Genomic DNA, 20315 nt, shown 5'->3' with positions numbered 1-20315 from the left:
AAAACAGAGCTGAATGTCTGTTACACCATTCATGGTAGCATAAATTTTTGGAAAGAGCAAGAATTATACATTAAGAAAACAATCAACACTAGGAAATTTGATATAAATATCACAAAGCAAACAAGATAGAAGAATCAAGACTGAATCAACTCATAGGCCTTTCGTACTGCAATTAACACAGTAGATGAACAAAAATATCACTTTTGTTAAGAACACAAATAACATTGATTGATCAGTACAACTAATAATATTTTAGTACTTCTCAGGAACATAATGTTGCTAGTTAAAAGCACCAGTAATCTACAAGACTCCTTCATATCACAAAGCAAACATATTTCTATAAACAAGAGGATCATATATATAATGCAACATGCAGAAGAAATTAATATTAGTTCAGCTTTTTATCAGTATTCATAAAGAAACAAGAAGTTAATATACAAACTTAGATTCATAAGGCTTAACCAAAAGAGAGATCAGATATTATGTCTGGAAGTTTATTTTTTTTAATTCCACCATTATAGGAGAATATTATGCAGAAAATAGTACAATATTAAGTTCAAAAAGTGGGATTATATTCACTTACAGCAAGTAAGGCACTTAAAAACTCAACTCTTTTACAAATCTTTCCATAGCACAGCAAGTTAGGCAACCAATATTAGAATCAGGGTTATTATTGTCTAAAATTGCAGTCATAAATGCTGGGAAAGAAGAGGGGAAAATCAATCCCATGGGTCTTGAGTGGAAAGACCTTCCCCCCCCCCCCCCCTATTTTCCCCTCTGTCAGGAAAGTGCTTCCAGATTTTGTGGTTACCAAACAAAGGAAAGGAAAGACTTTCCTTTCCCGATGCCTCAAATCCATGAACCAAACATGGCCTTAGAGTATGAGAATTGTTTACCCAGTAGGTTTTGGATTCCTACTGATGAATGGAGTTCCAATAAGGAAGAAATATCCTTATTGATGCAGGATTACCTGTAATCCTAGAGTAACCTAGAGTTTGGGCCAAACACAAATAGATATATCCTTAAACAGTAAAAAAATAATAATAATTCTAGCAATCATGATGAATTTAATGAAAATTGCGATAATAATGGGACCAATAAAAAAGATCTACAATTAAAGTATTTAAAGATGATGTTAATTTTGCTAGTTTACTTATGTTTGTCAGATTTAAATTATGACAATTTATGTAATTCTTTAAAAAACGAACTCTAATATTTTATCCTAATTGACAATAATTGAGTGTAGATTGAAAAAAAAATAAGTGAATTTTTTCCATTAAATTTTTTAGAAATTAGGTGTATAATGAAATGCCCCTAAAGAATTTGTCCGAAAAGGAAATTACAACCAACCAACGAGCTTTTGAGTTAATGGTGTCTTTTTTTTTATAACAATATTGAATGACGTTCCCAGTTTGAAGCCCCCGCCCCAAGACTAAAGTTTAAGTGTTAAATATATGGATTATTGAGATTCATCACATCCACTTTGCATGAAGAGCTTCGGTTATACATATCTGTCATCTGTGTATATGCATGTATAAACATTCTTTATTCAACAATTTCATTAGAAAATAGATGGAGTTGCACTTTATGGAGCTCTTTTTTGCCGATTGTAACGTCTTCCCAATTTTCCTATTAAATATTGATGACCGGTCTTTAAGACAAGGCTAGAAGGCAAGGACAAAGCCAGAAGTTATATAAAGATTAGTAATTATGAGCAAGTAATTATTATATATGGCACACTCCAACTTCAAATTGGTCCACGACCAAACCCATCTTCATGTGTGCGACGTGGAAGGCAAGAGGTGCATGATCTCAGCATGAAGTGTGATGATGCTGACTCACATTCTCAACTTTTTAATTTTTGATTTTTCTAAATACATATATACAGATTGTATAAATGGGGCACAGCCACTCACTCTTATTGCAGCTGCTTCAAGTACAAGTCCTTTGTTCTACTCATTTGCCTTTTTGTTTTTTGTTTAGTTCATATTTTATTAGGATCTCCCAATTTGCTCATGACCTACCACACATTTGTGGAAAATTTTTAACTGCTGTACCACCCTTGTGTAATACTCAAAGGAGAAAAAGTACACCAAACAACCCCGCCCATTGTAGGCAAGCTCCTCTCCCTCCCTCGTGCCGGGGTACCCTCTCGGCGATAATGTTGGAACAATAGGGTTCAATCTACAAGAATCCGATGTTTGAAAATTCTGGGATTGGCAGTCACTTCTTGAATCTACCTTGCTCTTTCTAGTTGTCGATCATTGTCCAATGTCACTGCCTGTGCCATCTGTGGAAAGTTACGATCTCGTTGTTTGATGGCAAAAGTTTGACCACCGAGTCATCCTTGCCTTGCAATTTGCATATGCGATTGAAGATCTGATAATGGCACAACTAGTGTCATCATACTCAACCGGGTTGAATGCGCACCATTAAAAAATTTATCGTTTGTTGATCGACTTCCCAAAACACAATTAATAAGTGGCTGAATTTAGGTCAACTCACAATTGGCAAATAACCCGCTTAACTCGTATATTAATATTATTCTATTAGGTTATGTTAAAATTCAAGAAATGTCAAATGTTTTTATGTTTGTTTAAAGAAGTTTTTACCTTCTTTATTTTGTAAAAAATTTTGGTGCACAGAAATATGTCCCTCTCATTTCAAAGCACTCGGTATCAAAACGGGTACAGTTGCCCGCCGCCTTGCATCTCAGAGCACTTTTATCATCATCATCAACTAAACAATCAACTCCCCCCATTTGTTATGAAAACCACCTTCTTTTTCACGTCACTCATTCGCTCACTTATCTTTTCTTTTTTGCTTTTGTTTTCATTGTTTTTCTTTTCACTCATCTCTCTCTTGCTTTACAGAAGCTATAAATACCATCGTCAGCTAAAACTTCGTTTACACGCTAGCTACTATTCTTCTTCTTCTTCCTCTTCTTGTTCTTGTTCTGGTTTCTTGTGATGGCAGATAACCCTTTTCAGCTCCCTCCTGGTTTTCGATTTTTCCCGACAGATGAAGAGCTCGTAGTCCATTTCCTTCAACGCAAGGCAGCTCTCTTACCCCTCCACCCCGATGTCATTCCTGATCTCGATCTCTATCCATACGATCCATGGGAGCTAAATGGTACCATTTTTTTAATGCATTCCTTCAATGATGATAAATATATACAACAGTAGTTCTCTTTCCCTTAATTGGCTCCATTACTTAAATATAATAATTACTTTGTTTACTGTACGAACATTAATGCATATAACATGTACAGGTAAGGCTCTATCTGAGGGTAAGCAGTGGTACTTCTATAGCAGGAGGACGCAAAATCGGGTTACGAGTAGTGGATATTGGAAGCTGTTAGGCACCGAGGAACCTGTCATATCTTCTACTTCTAACAACAAAATTGGAATCAAAAGATACTTCGGGTTCTACGTGGGAAAAGCTCCTTCAGGGATCAAAACAAACTGGACAATGCATGAGTATCGTCTCTCAGCAGTCTCGGATACTTGTGCTTCTTCTTCCACCCCTAGATCATCGAAGAGAAGAGGGCACCGGAAAGCAGTTAATGTAATCACACTCGCAATAACAAATAGCTAGCAAACTAACTCATGTACTCTACAAAAGTTTTATGCTCTCTCACATTGTGTGCATGTGTATTTTCATCGAGCATAAATCTACGTACAACATACGTGCCATGAACTGATATATTTTTGCAAAACATTTCTCAGGAATATAGCGGATACGTGTTATGTCGAGTTTATGAGCGCGGAGAAGATGAGGACGATGATGGGACTGAGCTTTCATGTTTGGACGAGGTGTTCTTATCTTTGGATGATCTTGATGAAATAAGTTTGCCAAACTAAGATAGGAAACGTAAGCAAGATCGAGAGAGATGAGAAGGGAAAGGAGAAGATGATTTGATAGACGTAACTAAGTGCGCATGCCCCATTTTATATTATGAAGCTTTATCCGGTTGTATTATTATTTCACTACTGCTACTGCAACTAGCTAGGCTAAGCTAGTAAAAATCTTGTAAATAAATTCCATTACATGCACTTCGAGTGGCAACTAACTATGGTCTTCATTTGCAAGTTGGCAAAACCAGAAAATGATATTGTGTTTGAGAATTCTGATCCACTATCATCGGTTATTGTAGTGTTGTTATCCATTCCGTAATAGGAGAGATACTAAATACAAAAAATAAAATCCGCACCTTTTGACCCACTTTCCAATCATATTTTCACATCTTAACCGTTCAGTTTTTAGGTCCTAATGTATAGATCACCTCTGCAAAATTTCAGCCAAATTGGTGATCGTTAAGGTATCCAAAACTGCAATTTACAACAATGTACACGAACGGTTCCGGTTTGGCAGATTCGGTCCGTTCGTGTAAATTGCAGTTTTGGATGCCTTAACGATCACCAATTTGGCTGAAATTTTGTAGAGATGATCTATACATTAGGACCTAAAAACTGAACGGCTAAGATGTGAAAATGTGATCGGAAAGTGGGGAAAAAATGAAAATCCGCACCTTTTTTCTTAGGTGCGGATATCCGCACCTATCCGCACCTGAGAATGATTCTATATATATATATATATATATATATATATATATATATATATATCAATCACACACACACATACGAATATAACACGTGTATAAGTGAAATTACAAAACTTGCAAACTAGAAAAATTGTCACACCTTTCAAAAGATTTAAAAGAAGATAAAGAACTCATACGCATCACATATAAATATCTATAATATGTAAAGATATTATAGAACTTAATGATTCACAAACTTGTCTTTAACCAAAATAACTGTAAAATTTAAACGGCCCTTACATTTCAGCCACATCCACAAGTACATGAGTTCTCCTGTCATGGGCAGGGTCCTCCCTTGGCCAAGACAACCAAGATGATCGCCTTAGGCCTCAAGCTCTGTATATTTTTAATTTAGCATATAAATATATACTTAAACCAGAAAAAAGAAAGTAGAGAAGAAAGCTGATAAAAAATAAACTTGACAATATGAACAGTCTTCTCAAGCTTTACAAACCTGTGCTGCAAATTTTTCACCTATCTTGCTTTAGTCTTTGCCTAAAACTCAATGAATAGATGTTAATAAAATATTCATCTGATTCTCTGCAAACTATAATCTCCATTAAGTTTGAAAGGCCTCTTTAAAATTCACTTTAGGCCTCGTTTCATATTAGGACGGCCCTGCTCATGAGGCATATATGTGAAAAACGTGAGCTTTTATAAGTAGGGTTAACAACACTTATAAAATGGAAATTATTCTATGCACCGACGGTGTAAGTGACCCAACACTTATAAAATAATCTCAACTCTTGATATTTATTATTAACTTTATTTTTAATAAACAAAAAGTGTATTTAATGCAATCTAACCATTCATTTATGTTGGTGCAAATGCACGGCGGTGCTCTGAATAATCTCTCAGAAATGGAAATTATTCTATGCACCGACGGTGTAAGTGACCCAACACTTATAAAATAATCTCAACTCTTGATATTTATTATTAACTTTATTTTTAATAAACAAAAAGTGTATTTAATGCAATCTAACCATTCATTTATGTTGGTGCAAGTGCACGGCGGTGCTCTGAATAATCTCTCGTGTAGAAAACTAGAAATAGATAAGCATGCAAATCGAAAAAAATCCCAAGCTCAGCCAGTTAGGGCAAAGTCAATTCTGCTGACACGTGTTACTCATTGAGTTGAGCTATGAATGCATCATTGGTATTGGGGATTCGCACGTTTAAGAATAATTGTGAGGAGGGAAGGGAGAGGAGTGGAGCCCAGAGAGCACTGTAATGTGTAAGTTTGCAGCTAAATGGGACCCGCCGAGATGAGTTTGAGCATTTCCTGCCTCGAACTCTCTCTCTCACTCTTTTCCGAGCTCTTTTATAATATTTGGTAGTTTTGTATATATTTTACGTTTGGTGGCTGCTTAGGGGAGCATGGAGTCATACATGACGCGATCATTCCCATGCTTCAACTTTTACTTGGCACGCACGGCCACTCACCTATGAGCCATCCCTCACCTGCTTCTACACAAATGCAAGGCCATCTCCCATGGCCGATTCTTCTTCCTTCTCCAAGCACCTCTTCCAATCATTGTGCTGCCTTAATTCGCCGCCTCGGATTCACTTGTTAGTCCAATTTCAAAACGAAAGGGTCTCAAACTTTAAAGAACCTGAAACGAAATCAAAACCAAGATTGATCTAGATCATTCTGAAATAGAAATTTGAAAGAATCGGGGACATTGGACCGGTGTGGCCCTTATAACCCCGCTCAAGAGGGGGGGGGGGGGGGGGGGGGGGGGGCAGCGTGACGTCAGCAGATAGCAAGCGAAGAATCGGCCTCCTTCTGATTCTTCTGCCGTTAGGGTTTCTGGGTTTTCTGATGCGTTCTTTCTTCTCTGCCTCATCTTTCTATCCATTTTCATATGTAGAGTAAACAGACGTATACAGTAAATACAATTCGGCCACTAGGATTTTGTCGATGGTCGTTTCCTCCTGAAAGAAGCTGAACGCATTGATGGCGAGGTCGTTGGTTTTCGATCTGTATGAGGTAAAGGCTGTAATTCATCTTCTCCATCTTCATATGCATCTTCTCGATTTAATTTGCTATTTTGAACACGGTATTAGGTAAATAGGATAATTTCCTTTACAGTCTGTTGAAAATGTAGGTCTGCTCTGTTATTAGGGTTCTGGAGACCATGTTAATGATTCTTGGTTTTATAATACTGTCTTGCTTTTACTTATTCTTAAATTTATATCCAATGCTCGCATACCATATGCATGAACATTTATATTTTTTTATGCTTCCAAAGGTTATAACTTTCACCATTTTGTTGTTTATTTATGGCTGGTTTTGTAGTGATGGGCTTGTTATCGAAATTTGACTTCTGTGTCAAGACTGGATTTTTTTACCAGTTAGCTAGTGTGATTAAATATATCAATTTTCAATTGTATATTCAGTTGAGAATCTTCCATTGTCCCTCTTGGGTGGAAGCATTCATGTACGTGGAGTAGGGAACAATATTTCTACTTCTCAGTTAGAACGAATATGAAACTGTTTATTATGGAACTTGTGATTATAGTGATACAATTGGTCAGGGACTATGGAATAAGGTGAACCTTTTTAATGCAGAACAGTAAACTATCAGTGCTTTGGCTGGCACTGCAACTTATCAGGTGATTGTTTATTGGCCAATTCACTATGTAATTTGGTCTATTTTCTATTTATTTATTCAATAATTTTTTTTTTTCAAGTTTGGGTAGAAAATTGAGTTAATGGGATAATTTGGGATTAGATTGAGCAACTCGCATGTTTGCTGTTGTGATACTATGCTGGCACGATGCAGAAGCTATCTGGGCTGCAATAATGGAGTTTGGCCGGTGAATCCTAACAAGGCCGGCCCATGACCAAGGCAGACAAGGCAGTGGCCTTGGGCCTCAGTTTGGGGAAGGCCTCATCTCAAAATGCTCATTATATATATATATATATATATATATATATATATATAAGTTATAAAAAAAATACCCAAAATAAATAAAACGCAGAACGCAATCTTCTACATTGAAGACGACGCGAGAGATCGATGAAGAAAGACCCGTGACTCTATGAGGCCTCCAAATTTCCTCCTTTTCTTTTGTATTGGTAAGTGTTATTGGGTTAAACACCCCAAAAATGTGAAGCTGAAATGTTAGCAGACTATGCTTTTGCAAACTTTGAATTTTTATTAGGCATGATTATCTGGTATGATATGCTATATGTTGTTGACTTATTGGTTAGTAAAAAGCTACAATCTAAAGACATGGATATTGGTGATGCTATTAAATTGTTAGAAGACTTGGTTTCTTTTTTTTATAAAGTATAGAGAATATGGATTTACATCTGCTATGATTTTAGCTAGAGAGATTGCACTTGAAATGGAAATAGAACCTATATTTCGTGAAAAATGTAGGACTTGTAGAAAAAAGCAGTTTGATGAGAATGCAAATGATGAACCAACATTATTTGTTGAAGATACTTTTAGGACTGAGTATTTTTTATATATAGTAGATCAAGCCATATCTTCCCTTCACAGTAGATTTGAACAATTTCAATTATATGAAAGTGTTTTTGGTTTTTTATGTGATGTGAAATAATTAAAGTCATTAGTTGATACTGATTTGAAAGTAAACTGTCTCAAACTTGAAGAGTTTCTTACTCATGATAATGTTTCTGGTATAGATGGTTCAGAGTTGCATTTAGAATTAAGATTGTTAACTAAAATGCTAAACAAAGATTCAGATCGAAAAGTAGAAACACCAATTGAAGTTCTGCACTTTGTTCAAAGATGTGATTGTTTCTCAAGGGTAAAACTATGGTATGTTAACATTTCTCATACATCAACTATTTTTACCTCTCTAAGGACTCATTTTATCATTTTGAAGACTAATATTACTATTTTCAGGACTCATATGGTAAACTAAGAAAATTTATCACTTTAAGGACTCATGCTACCACTTTGAGGACTAATATTACTATTTTGAGGACTCATGTGGTAACTAAGAAAAGTTACTACTTTAAGGACTTATATTACTACTTTGAGGACTAATATTACTATTTTGATGACTCATTTTACAACTTTTAAGGCAATTGTATGCATGTCATACGTTAACACATTGTAGAATTTTCCGTTTCTCAAATACCATGATTGCTTATAAAATACTATTAACTATTCCTGTGATAGTTGCTTCTGCTGAAAGAAGGTTTTCAAAATTGAAATTAATAAAATCATATTTACGGTCAACCATGTCACAAGAAAAATTGAATGGACCAGCCATGTTATCTATTGAAAGAAAATTGTTCAAAAAGTTTAAATACACTAACTTAATCAACATTTTTGCATCCCAAAAGGCAAGAAGAGTGATCTTCAAATGAAAATTTCTCTTCTTGTTTTTGTCGACATTGTTACCTTCTAGGTTTTTTTTTTTTTTTTTTTGTTATTTTTTTTGAAGGAAAGCCTCTCTAACGCTTGCCTTAGGCCTCACTTTGTCACGGGACGGCCCTGAATCCTAAGTTGGTAAATTTCATGATTTTATCTCATCCAGAGATGATCTCCATTCTAACTCAGATTGTATTTCTTTATTAGTAGTTACGTATGTGAAACGGCTAAATATTGGAAGTGAGGTGGTGGCCGGGTGCTTGTTGTCTCAATTTACATTACAAGCATTCGATCGAGGTATTCCCTTCTCGTCTGTATAATATCTAATCATCAAATGATAATGCTTAATTGTTGTTTTGGTTATGAAGTAGTGAATTATGGATTCATTGCTTGCTTTCAATATATTTTTTTTCTATTGGTAACATCCATGTTACTCTCTGCTTCTTTTTTGGTTAATTATTCAAAATTTTCACTATGTCTTATCTAGAAAAAATTTTATGACATACGTGTATAAAAGGGTATAACTCGTATCTTTTTTCTTTTTTTTCTGTTACAGGAAAGGGTGATTCTAGTTGGATCTCCAAATTTGCTATTTGCACCTCACATACTTAGCACACCTCTAATTTACTTTTTAGAATACTTGAATAGCTAAGTAGAACTCCTTATTTTTACCAAAACACCCTTGAACATGAGCTACAACAATCTGTTACTCTACTTTTTATCTATATCTTCAACTACGAGAAGAAGAATGAATCAAAATCACCAAAATTAATTAGAGGATTGGTTCTCGATCTTGATATGTTGCTGGAATCCCTTTGAATTTGCTAAAAGAAGGATTTTAAGGGGGGTGTATTGTACGTATTTGGATTTGTGCAGACTTTTTTTAAATGACAGACTCTTTAAAAAGTTGATAGACTGTTATGGATTTCTTAAAACCATTGATTTTAGCAACAGACTTTTATTGATTCATGAAAATCTATATACTTTATTATGAATGACTTCTACAGATTTACTAGGATGTACAAAATATTTACAACAAAAACAAAAACAAATAAAACAAATGCAGCCCAAACACAAAACAAAATAATGACTTGTTGTCTCTTCAATGCTCTAGTATCTTCTAATAGAAATTGACTCAAATAAATTATTGTTAGTCTGTCTAGGGGGTTTGTTCTCATTCCTAATCTCCCAACAACATAAATATACAATATAGATCACTTGATGTTTATGGTTAGAGAGTTTCTATTGGGACCTCCAAATTTGCTCACTTGACCTCACTCTATTATGAATTATTAAATGACATATATAACCTACTATAAAAAGACTATTAAGGACAATAATTATACTAAAAAATATTATATTTATTTTATGTAGACTTTCCAATTCAATAATATTAGATTTGTTGTAAATATTATTATTTATATGGCTGTCCACGTAAATACTCATTAGTTGTGTACTTTGATGTAAACCCTACCTCTATTTAAAGGAGGCTAATGAGACTGAATGAGAATACTTCTACTTCCTCCCTACTATTCTCTCTCTATCTTCTCCCTACTTTATAACACGTTATCAGCACGCTCTGCTATTATTTTTTGAAAACTCTATGATGATCTACGAGTTTATGGTGCAACGTTGTTGCTATTAACTATAACTTATGATCTATGAGTTTATTCATGATCTATGTCATTTATGCATATCAGTTTATTTCTTAAGGTGCCATCAATTCCTGCTTTATTTCATGAGTTTATTTCATGATCTATGATCTATGCTTTAATCTTATATATAAACATTACGGTGCCATCGATTCCTGCTTTATATACTGATATACATATATTCTTTTTCTCATATATGAGTATAATTGCTGAAAGTTTTGGTTGATAACGCAAATAGAATCATACCTGTTTTCCTTTCTGACAATCTCAAATTTTTTTGTCAATAATCATGCCTCTCTCCTTTATTTTTGGTTTTGCAACCAAAACCCAACGTATTATCCCATAAGGTGCAATAGAGGCATTAGTTTTTACTTGTCTATTTAATAGCATTTTTTGGGGTTTTTTGTCAGTATACACTCATAAGATTGTTTTGTGTGTTTCCCTCAATTGTCGTTAGGCATCAATCCTAATTCGTCATATATTTCATGATTACAAGTATTAGTATATGCCTTATGTTGTCATCTGCACATGTATTTATGAATTGATTAATATGAGAAGCAATCTTGACGTGATGAGAGTGATGACCACTATCTATGTTGATTCAATTTATGGCAGGATCAGTAACTCCCAAAGGCGGATCAATATTTTTTTTGATATCCAGGTTATACAATCCTACGATTATTTGCATAAGTATGCTCAAAAGGTAAGGACGTATGATATGATTTTATTGCTCATAGACGGATTTCAATGACCATTGTAAATTCAATGGGATCAAAATATTTTCTTTATATGATTACACGAGGGCCTGAAGTTCCTCAAAGATTGTGTAGTGGAAAAATTGCGATATGAAGTCTCATAAATTTATACAATTACGAGGGCCAGAAGATCCTTAGAGTTATATAATTGGGTATATGAACTCACATATTTTTAATCCCCAATAATTATAAGAGGGCCGGAAGTTCCTCAAATTATTTTAGTATTGGGGTTCCCTCCTCCGTACGACAATGTGAATTTGAAGTTCAATTTTGAACACTTGGTTAAAGCTAGAAGCCGTACGTTCTCCACAAGATAAAATTATGTACTTCTGTGATTAGAGGAGAGAAAAAAGATGATCATTTTGTGAAGTTAAGCAGACTAGAAGTTCTGTGTATTTTCTTCATTAATGGAACCAGAAGTTTCCGCAGTTAATTTTATTGCATGGTTTATCTATTTATTTTTCTTCCCTGCAATTTTCCTACTTTGTTATGTACTTTCGTTACAGTACTTATCTTTTAAATTTTTTTTTGTTATTCATATGGACCAGCAATCCTATACCTCGAACATATGAATTTCGAATTTAATATTTTTGAACCAGAAGTTCAAAATTTCATAATAGAACCTAAAGTTCTAACAGTAAAACTCAAACCCGAAGCTTTGAGTATAAAAGTGAACTTGAAGATTCACTTTAGTTACCTCGAGCCTGAAGTTTCGAGCACCAAATTTATTTGAACCCGAAGTTCAAATTACGAAATCTTAGAACTTGCAGTTCATAGAAAAAATATTCGAACCTGAAGCTTCGATTACACATATAATTCATTCATAGTTTATTTGACTTTATGTCAACTCGAACTAGAAGTTTCGAGTAATTTTCATATGTCGATTGATACATTCTTCTTTATGTCTGCTTAAAGAATTCCACCTTAGAACCTGAAGTTCTAATTGTGCAGACTCGAGCCTTAAGTTTCGAGTGGATATATGGACAATTTATCGAAGAGTTTTAATCTCGGTCAACCTCAAACCTGAAGTTTTGAGGGAATTATACTGACACTAATTTAAAAGTAAGCAGATATTTAACCGTTGGTTTATGACGAATGAGTACGAGTATACCCCAAATTTGTGATTGTGGATTTTGTAATTAAAAGATATCAGAACCTGTAGTTCCTTGATCCTTAATTACGTGAGGACTTGAAGTTCCTCAATGATCAAACTAACTAGATGACCATCTAAAGTCCTTCACTCATAAGTTAAGGTCATGAAGTTTGAACTCGACATTTCGAGTATATTATTTTGGCTAGAAGTTCAAAATGCATTTGATGTTAATCTACATCAGACAACAATACAATAATTGAACGTCATGTTTTAACTGTATAACACGGACCAGAAGCTTCGTGTATATCGTATGAGATCTACCGTTCAATTCTTACAAATTTGATTTGTGTCATCTTCAAACTTATGTTTTGAGTGATTTTCAGGCAATGCAATTTTATGCATGGTGTCCAGAAAATATTATTAAAGCTTATGCTTATGAGGCTAATATAACAATCATCTCAGGTCTTACATATCTGATTGATGGCTCCAGAAGAACACATATTATTGTCCCTTTGCATTCTGTGCCTCCAATATTATTAGAGATGTATAATCTCCCCGTCTCATAGATCTCATTGTATAGTAAGAAAGCCGATTGACATGGCTATACCATGAAATGCCACCAGAAGTGGATCATGGCAAGAGAAAAATCAGGAGTCAATGTAAATATTGTCCTAACATCCACATATGTGAGGAAATTGTAAATTGGGTGTGTGTCGCCTATGGTACACTATATGGTGGATGATTATCAAGCCACTTTTGAAAGGGCACTGGTCAAATTAAATTGCATTGACTAGTAAGAACATTGAGATTCATCTCACATGCCTGATGTCTTTTGCTTACAATAAGCAAAGTTGAAAGCACTATTGTGTTATTCCTCAGATTTATTGTAACCTCTTGAGTTCTCATTGAAACTAAATATTTCTTAATCTGATTATGAAGGAACCTGATGTTCCTTAAGAGGTTGTTATAAATTGAAAAAATTGAAACCTCAAGTTTCTTGGATCTCCAATTATATGAGGGCCTGAAGTCCCTCTTCTTTATGACTACACATTTATATGTGACACAGAACTTGAGGTTCTTCACATGATAAAATTACTTGATCTTATGGATTGTAGTCTTTAACTCGTAATTTTCGAGTATATCATTTTGGCCAGCAGTTCAAAATGAAGTTGGTCCATTCCAATTATCAGTATTTCACAATTAATGTTTACTGAAGCTAAGGTAACAACCATATCAAGAGTTGTAGATCTTGATCTATGGCTCCAAATGAGCTACTATCATGTTACCGAATTTGAAATATTATTGCATTAATTACCTCCTATATGGTTGGAGAAGACTTTATGCCATCAGATATATACTGTATCAAATTTTCTATAGTAAACTAAGGCATATGATGTCATGAACCTGAAGTTCCTTGAACCAAATACACTATTTGGCTTGACTGGTTACATCATGTTTTGTCTACCATGTTGCGTGGAATCACTTATAAGTTTTAATGATTGCTAATCTTACTCACAAGCAAATTGTTTATTTACATATTTGCGAGTTGTCACTTTAATGAGACAATCCCCCTGCAATGAGGGGGAGAAATATTGTTCCTGAAGAACAATATGAATTGGTGTGAGATATTTATCCACCGTCTCATTTTGACTTCGAGAAATATCAAAACTAGGGAATTGATAAAAGAAAGTGACAAAATTTATATGCTAAATGCAAAGGCATCTGCTTGGGTTAAAGTCCCTAAGACCAACCATATTAATACAAACAATGTAGACTCCATTTGATTTGTGGGATGCAAATGTATCCAATTGACATGGTTCTCCTGAAGAGAATGTCATTAAACAATATCACAGCTCCTAATATGGCTACACATACAAAGGGTGTAGATATGCCATTAGGAAATGATGTCTTGGTGATACAATAATAAATCAATATGGTTGATGCTAATGAACAAAGCATGTTTTGACCTAAAATTTGGTTTGGGTTCGCCACCAACCAATGAAGATCTTCACTCCAAAGAAAGTGATAGATTTTTGAATGCATCTTTTGAGCATGGTCATAATAAGACAGTCTTCCCGCCGTTAGGGGGAGGAAAGACTACTGTCATTTGAATAACGGCGTGAATTTGTGTGGATTGTATCCACCAGGTCTAAAGTTTTAAACTCCCAAAACAGGGAAGATTATACAAGCCCTATAATGCTCTATATGAGATTATAAGTAAAAAGATCCACATTCGCTACATAATTCATCTATGAGAGATGATTATCCTAGAAGCGACAATGTATGCCCCAGAAGTGGCATGGGTACCCAATATCAATAAGCTTATTATAGCTAATGCATGCATATAAGAATGTGTGAGATCTATGATTATTGCATATCCCTTGGGATTGATGCTGAACATATAGTTCCCTATGTTCACATCCAAGATGGTCTCGCAAATAGAATCTTGGTAATGCGCACCAAGCTCCTAGTTTTTGCGTGGGGCTATGCAATCTTGCATGTAGCTATGTTGGTCCCGTTGAGGCCTACTGCTACCAACCTTACTCCGCGTTACAGCTGGTGACTGGGTACGAACTTGATGTTTCGCACTTACGCGCATTTGGGTATGCAGTCCTCGTGCCAATTGTGCCGTCACAACGTACAAAATTGGGTCCTCAACAAAGGATGGGCATACATGTCGATTGTGAATCCCATCCATTATATGCTCTTTCGAGCCCTTGACAGGCGATCTCTTTACCGCTAGATTTGCGGATTGTCACTTTGATGAGACAGTCTTCCCGCCGTTAGGGGGAGATGAGATTGTCACCGTTCCTGATGAACGGCGTGAATTAACATGGAATGTCCCCACAATGTCTCATCTTGATCCCCAAACCGCATGAAAATACTGAAGTGCGGACAATTCTAGATCTATAGAGACACTTTCTCTGATCTAGCAAAAGTGACGAGATCATATATACCTGCTGCAAATGTTCCTGCAAGGATATAAGTCCCTGTAGGATGTGTCGTCCCATATGGACGAGGTACGACCATGGCGGCTAACCAGTCATATGTCCCTGCCCTGAAGTGAGGTAGACTATTAGGTTCGAAGGATTCTTATCCCCGGAAGAGGGTAAAACTGGCACCAACGAATCCACTAGACATCGCGATCTCAACTGATCCATCTCACGAGACAATTCCGGATTATGGGTCCGTCCTAGAAGAGACAACTTTGGGGGACGCTCCAACGTCTGAACCCACTCCCGAGAATAGAGAAATCTCAGTAAATTATGCATGCTTAAGTGAGATCTGGAATCGGGTTGAGATTATCATCGATGATATATTAGTATTTGCGGTGGCCACCGAAACTATAATATGCGATGACCTCGAACCTTACTTTGTTGATCAGATTCAACGAAGAGACGACTGGCCAAAAAGGAAATAAGTAATCCAGGTCAAATTAGATTCCTTGACAAAGAGAAAGGAGTTTGGACCTGTTGTTCCGACACCTCCCCATGTTAAACCCGTAGAATTTAAATGGGTATTTGTAAGGAAGCGTAATGAGAAAAACGAGATTGTGATATAGAAGGCTCATCTAGTGGCGCAAAGATTTTCTCAATGCCCTGTGATTGATTACGAGGAGGCGTATTCTCCCGTAATGGACGTCATAACGTTCCGCTACCTTATCAGTTTGGTAGTTTCCGAAAAACTGAATATGCAGCTTATGAATATGGTCACAGCTTATCTCTATGGGGATCACGATACAGAGATATACATAAAAGTTCCTGAAGGACTTAATATACCCGATGCAAATAGTTCTAGACCACGGAACACGCTCTCCATTAGTTTTGAGGCATTCACTTTATGAATTGAAACAATCTAGACGGAGATGGTATAACCGTCTAAGTGAATATTTGATCGGGATGAGATATGTGAATAATAAACTATGCCCATGCGTGTTTATTAAGGAAACAAGTTCCTAGTTTGGAATTGTGGCGGTCTATGTCAATGACATGAATTTGATCGATACTCCTGAAGAGATCAAGGAAACCGCAAAGCACCTGAAGTTGGAATTTGAGATGAAAGGCCTTGGGAGAACAAATTATTGTCTCGACCTGGAGCCCGAGCACAGTGCAGATGAAATTTTGGTCCATCAACCAAATTACATCCAGAAGATGTTAAGATGCTTTAATGAGGATAAAAGCAAGCACACCCATGGTCGTCTGAAGTCTAGGGAGAACCGTATCGTCCTACAGATGATAACGAAGAGATATTGGTGCCAGAAGTCCCATATCTAAGTGCAATAGGCGCATTATTGTACTTGGCTTAATGCCCTAGATAAGACATCTCATTCAATGTGAACTTGTTAGCTAGATATAGCTCTGCGCCAACACGCTTCCACTGGAATGGCATAAAAGACATTTTTCGCTACCTTAGAGGTAAGGTGGATATGGGCTTATTCTATCCCTATGCATCAAGGAATGGATCGAACCCCCTTGATCCTTAGAATGATGCTCGCCTTGTTGGATATGCTGATATAGACTATCTATCAGACCCGCACAAGGCACGTTCCCAAACTGGTTATGTCTTTACCATTGGGAATACTGCAATTTCTTGGAGGTCTACGAAATAGACACTTGTTGCTACCTCTTCGAATCATGATGAGATACTAGCTCTTCACGAAGCAGTATGTGAATGTACATGGCTAAGAGCCGTTACAAACCATGTTCGAAGCACATGTGGACTGCATTCCACCATTGATGAACCAACCATTATCTACGAGGATAATGCTGCTTACATAGAGTAGATAAAGACAAGTTTCATCAAAGTAGACAACACCAAACATATTGTACTGAAGTTCTCCTTCAATCAGCAACAACAAGAGCATCAGAAGATTGAAGTTAAGCAGATTTGATCTGAAGACAGTCATGCAGACCTCTTCACCAAGTCACTACCAAAGTATACATTCCAGAAGTATGTTCAAGATATTGGTCTACGTAAACTATTTGAATTACCTAACTTGTAATTTTCAAGGGGAGTCGAAATCAGGGGGAGTATCTTGAAGCATACCCACTTGACCATCGTGTACTCTTTTTGTCCTTCGTCCAGGGTTATTTTGTCCCACTGGGTTTTGTTACCTGGCAAGGTTTTAACGAGGCACATCTTTAGCATGGTCACCCCACTTATACTACATCCTGAAGATGCTTTGATTCGACATATACATGCATTTGCTCATCTTTTCCCTTCGACCACGGGTTTCTCCCACTAGGTTTACCGGGCAAGGTTTTGGTGTAGCAACTCTAATGCATCCCTCTCGTAGACATACTACCTACTTATGGTGCTGATAAGAAGACTTCATCTATCTCTAAAGCTGTGATACTGCTACTCCACACTCAAGCGCGTTGTGCTCTTTTTCTCCTTCGACCAAGATTGTTTTTTTTTTTTCACACAGGGTTTTTATTACTTGGCAAGGTTTTTGACGAGGCAACTTAGAAGCGCTCAGCCTATGCAACACTATTGACATGGAATATCCAAGGGGGAGTGTTGTAAATATTTGTGGATAATCATGTAAATAGATGATGAGTAATAGGTGCCTATCCCTATAGATTGGTGATTGATAGGTTGTAATTATAGGAGTGATTGGATTGTAATTAAGCATTACCCTTTTGTGTACACCATGTAGTCCTATATAAGGCTCCTCATGGTGAGATGAATAAGACACACATTCTATTCTCTACGTCTATACTCTCTCTCTCAAATTCGTTTACTATAGTTTTACAACACATGTGTGTTATTGTAAATCATGCTTGGGTCCTAGACAAGAACTTGGAATATAGTTGACCTTTGTTGTAAATGTTGGTGTAAACCCCTCTTGTAATAAAGGTTGTGTTTCAATTTCGAAAACTTGTTTAGTATCGTTTTTTTTTTCCCAATTATTCGTATTTCGATTTTGGAAATTTATTTCCATGATTGGAATATAAGTCACATCTAAAAAAAATTTGGATGTGACAAGTTGGTATCAAAGCAATAGGTTTAATTAGTATCCTTTAGGACTATTGACATTGGATAGAAATTTGTATTCTCTTTATTCCTTTTGTTTTTAGAGACTATAAACTGATTCCTTTATGTTGTGTTATAGGATGGATAGAGTCTACTCATCCGATAGCCTTGGACCCTTTGAAGCCACCAGAAATGAGGTTCGACCGTTAAATCCCGACACCTATGAACTACAATTGGATTTTCGTGCCGAAAGACTCGTGAGACAACTGATTAGAAAGACCATATTTTTCAGATCTACATACTCTTACCAATTGCAGTGGAATATGGTCAAGTATAACCTTAGGAGCCAACTTCGCACTGTCAACCTTGGGATAGCTGCTACTGCTAATGACTATTACTATAATATGTTAAGGGACCAAGTAGTAGCTCTATGGCATCTTGGAAGTTCACCTGAAAATCCTATGATAATACCACCATCATCATCAGAGTCTAATATGAGTGAGAGTAGTAATGATAATAATGATAGTACTGATGATGGGAGTAGCTCAATGGGGGACTATCTTGAGGCTATTCTAGTTGTTAGCTCCCCAGAACCTTATGAGGAAGAGGAAGTTTAAAATGCTATGCTGAGTAATTATGTTCTATAGTGTAGAATAAATAACCATGGGTGTGTTTATTAGCTTTTGTATAAAGGTGTGCTACTTTTGCTTAAAGTTTTGTAAAATATAGTCTGTAGATATGTGTTTTTACTTTCAAAACTTTGTAAAATTTTCATGTAATATATGTTATGTTTATCCTTCTCTCTCTTACGTTTTTAATCTTTGTCTCATACTTGAAAGTTTTGTTTACTACATGTTAGATTAATTAAATTTTATAAACGCATAATAAAAATTATATGATTGTTTTGTTTTTAAACCAAAAGAATGGCAGAAGAACAACATAAAGGGTGAGGTTAGTAGCAAAATGGAAGTCATAGCTGCTATTCAAGATATGGCAAGTGCAATAAGGGAAAATCGCAATGATAATCATCAAGAAGGTAATGGAGAACGAGTTATGAGAATACAAGGTGAATTTCGTAAGGCCCGACCTCCTATATTCAAGGGTACCTTAGATCCCATGATAGCTGAAGAATGGTTGAGACAAATGAAGAGGACTCTGAATAATCAAAAAGTGCCGGAAGATTTGAAAGTAATTATCTCATGTACGTACTTGGAAGGTGCAGCTTATCACTGGTGGGAATCAGTTCTTGCTACTCCAAACACTGAAATTACAACCTGGGATGCATTTGAAGTTATTTTTCTTGAGAAATATTTCCCAGACACAGTAAAGCAAGCCAAGGCAAAAGAGTTTATGTTTCTATCTAAAGGGGAAATGACAATAGCTGAATACCAAGGTAGATTTGAGGAACTTATGCGGTTTGCTCCAGGTATTATTCCCAATGAGGTTACTAAAGCAAAGAAATTTGAGGAAGGACTTAATCCTGAGATTAGGGAGAAAGTATCGATTCTAAAGTTATTGAAATATTCTGAAGTGGTGGACTGAGCACTTATTGCTGAACGTAGTATTCAAGAAACAAAAAGGGTTTGGAATTCTGGGAGTACTAGTGGACAGTTTAAACGTCAGAATTTTGGACCTTCCAGAAATAATTTCCAGAGATCATACAAATCTTTTGGGACATCTCCATATACAAAATTCTGTTACTACTGCAGAGGACTGGGACATCTTCAGAGGGATTGTCCACTCATACAATCAAACCAAGTTCCATATGCACAATTTCGTCCAAATCAACAACCTCAGTTTCGTGCTCCACAACCCCAGTTTCATCCTCAGCAGCAGCAGGGTTATGCACCGCAACAACAGTATCGTGCACCTTTTCAACCA

The 20315-nt window shown here is 36.0% G+C and overlaps 2 protein-coding genes and 1 long non-coding RNA gene across 3 annotated transcripts; all 3 read left to right on the top strand.

Annotated features, from left to right (window-relative positions):
• Window positions 1–2896: 2896 nt before the first annotated feature.
• Window positions 2897–4135, top strand: LOC112179815 (NAC domain-containing protein 104). Its single transcript, XM_024318296.2, has 3 exons — window positions 2897–3132; window positions 3272–3567; window positions 3729–4135. The coding sequence occupies exons 1-3, from the start codon at window positions 2970–2972 to the stop codon at window positions 3861–3863; spliced, it is 594 nt and encodes a 197-aa protein (XP_024174064.1). The 5' UTR covers window positions 2897–2969; the 3' UTR covers window positions 3864–4135.
• A 2226-nt stretch (window positions 4136–6361) lies between these two features.
• Window positions 6362–7396, top strand: LOC121050432. Its single transcript, XR_005802957.1, has 3 exons — window positions 6362–6593; window positions 7176–7219; window positions 7339–7396. It is a non-coding gene; the product is annotated as an uncharacterized LOC121050432 (long non-coding RNA).
• Window positions 7397–19397: 12001 nt separating this feature from the next.
• LOC112177613 lies at window positions 19398–19976 on the top strand. The gene has a single exon (XM_024315895.1). It carries the CDS (start codon window positions 19398–19400, stop codon window positions 19974–19976), a length of 579 nt encoding a protein of 192 aa, XP_024171663.1.
• Window positions 19977–20315: the final 339 nt, after the last annotated feature.

This window comes from Rosa chinensis, chromosome 7, assembly GCF_002994745.2.
Source record: "Rosa chinensis cultivar Old Blush chromosome 7, RchiOBHm-V2, whole genome shotgun sequence".
Lineage (NCBI taxonomy): Eukaryota > Viridiplantae > Streptophyta > Magnoliopsida > Rosales > Rosaceae > Rosa > Rosa chinensis.
The sequence above is the reverse complement of the archived record's forward strand: the minus strand, read 5'-3'. Positions and strand labels throughout refer to the sequence as shown.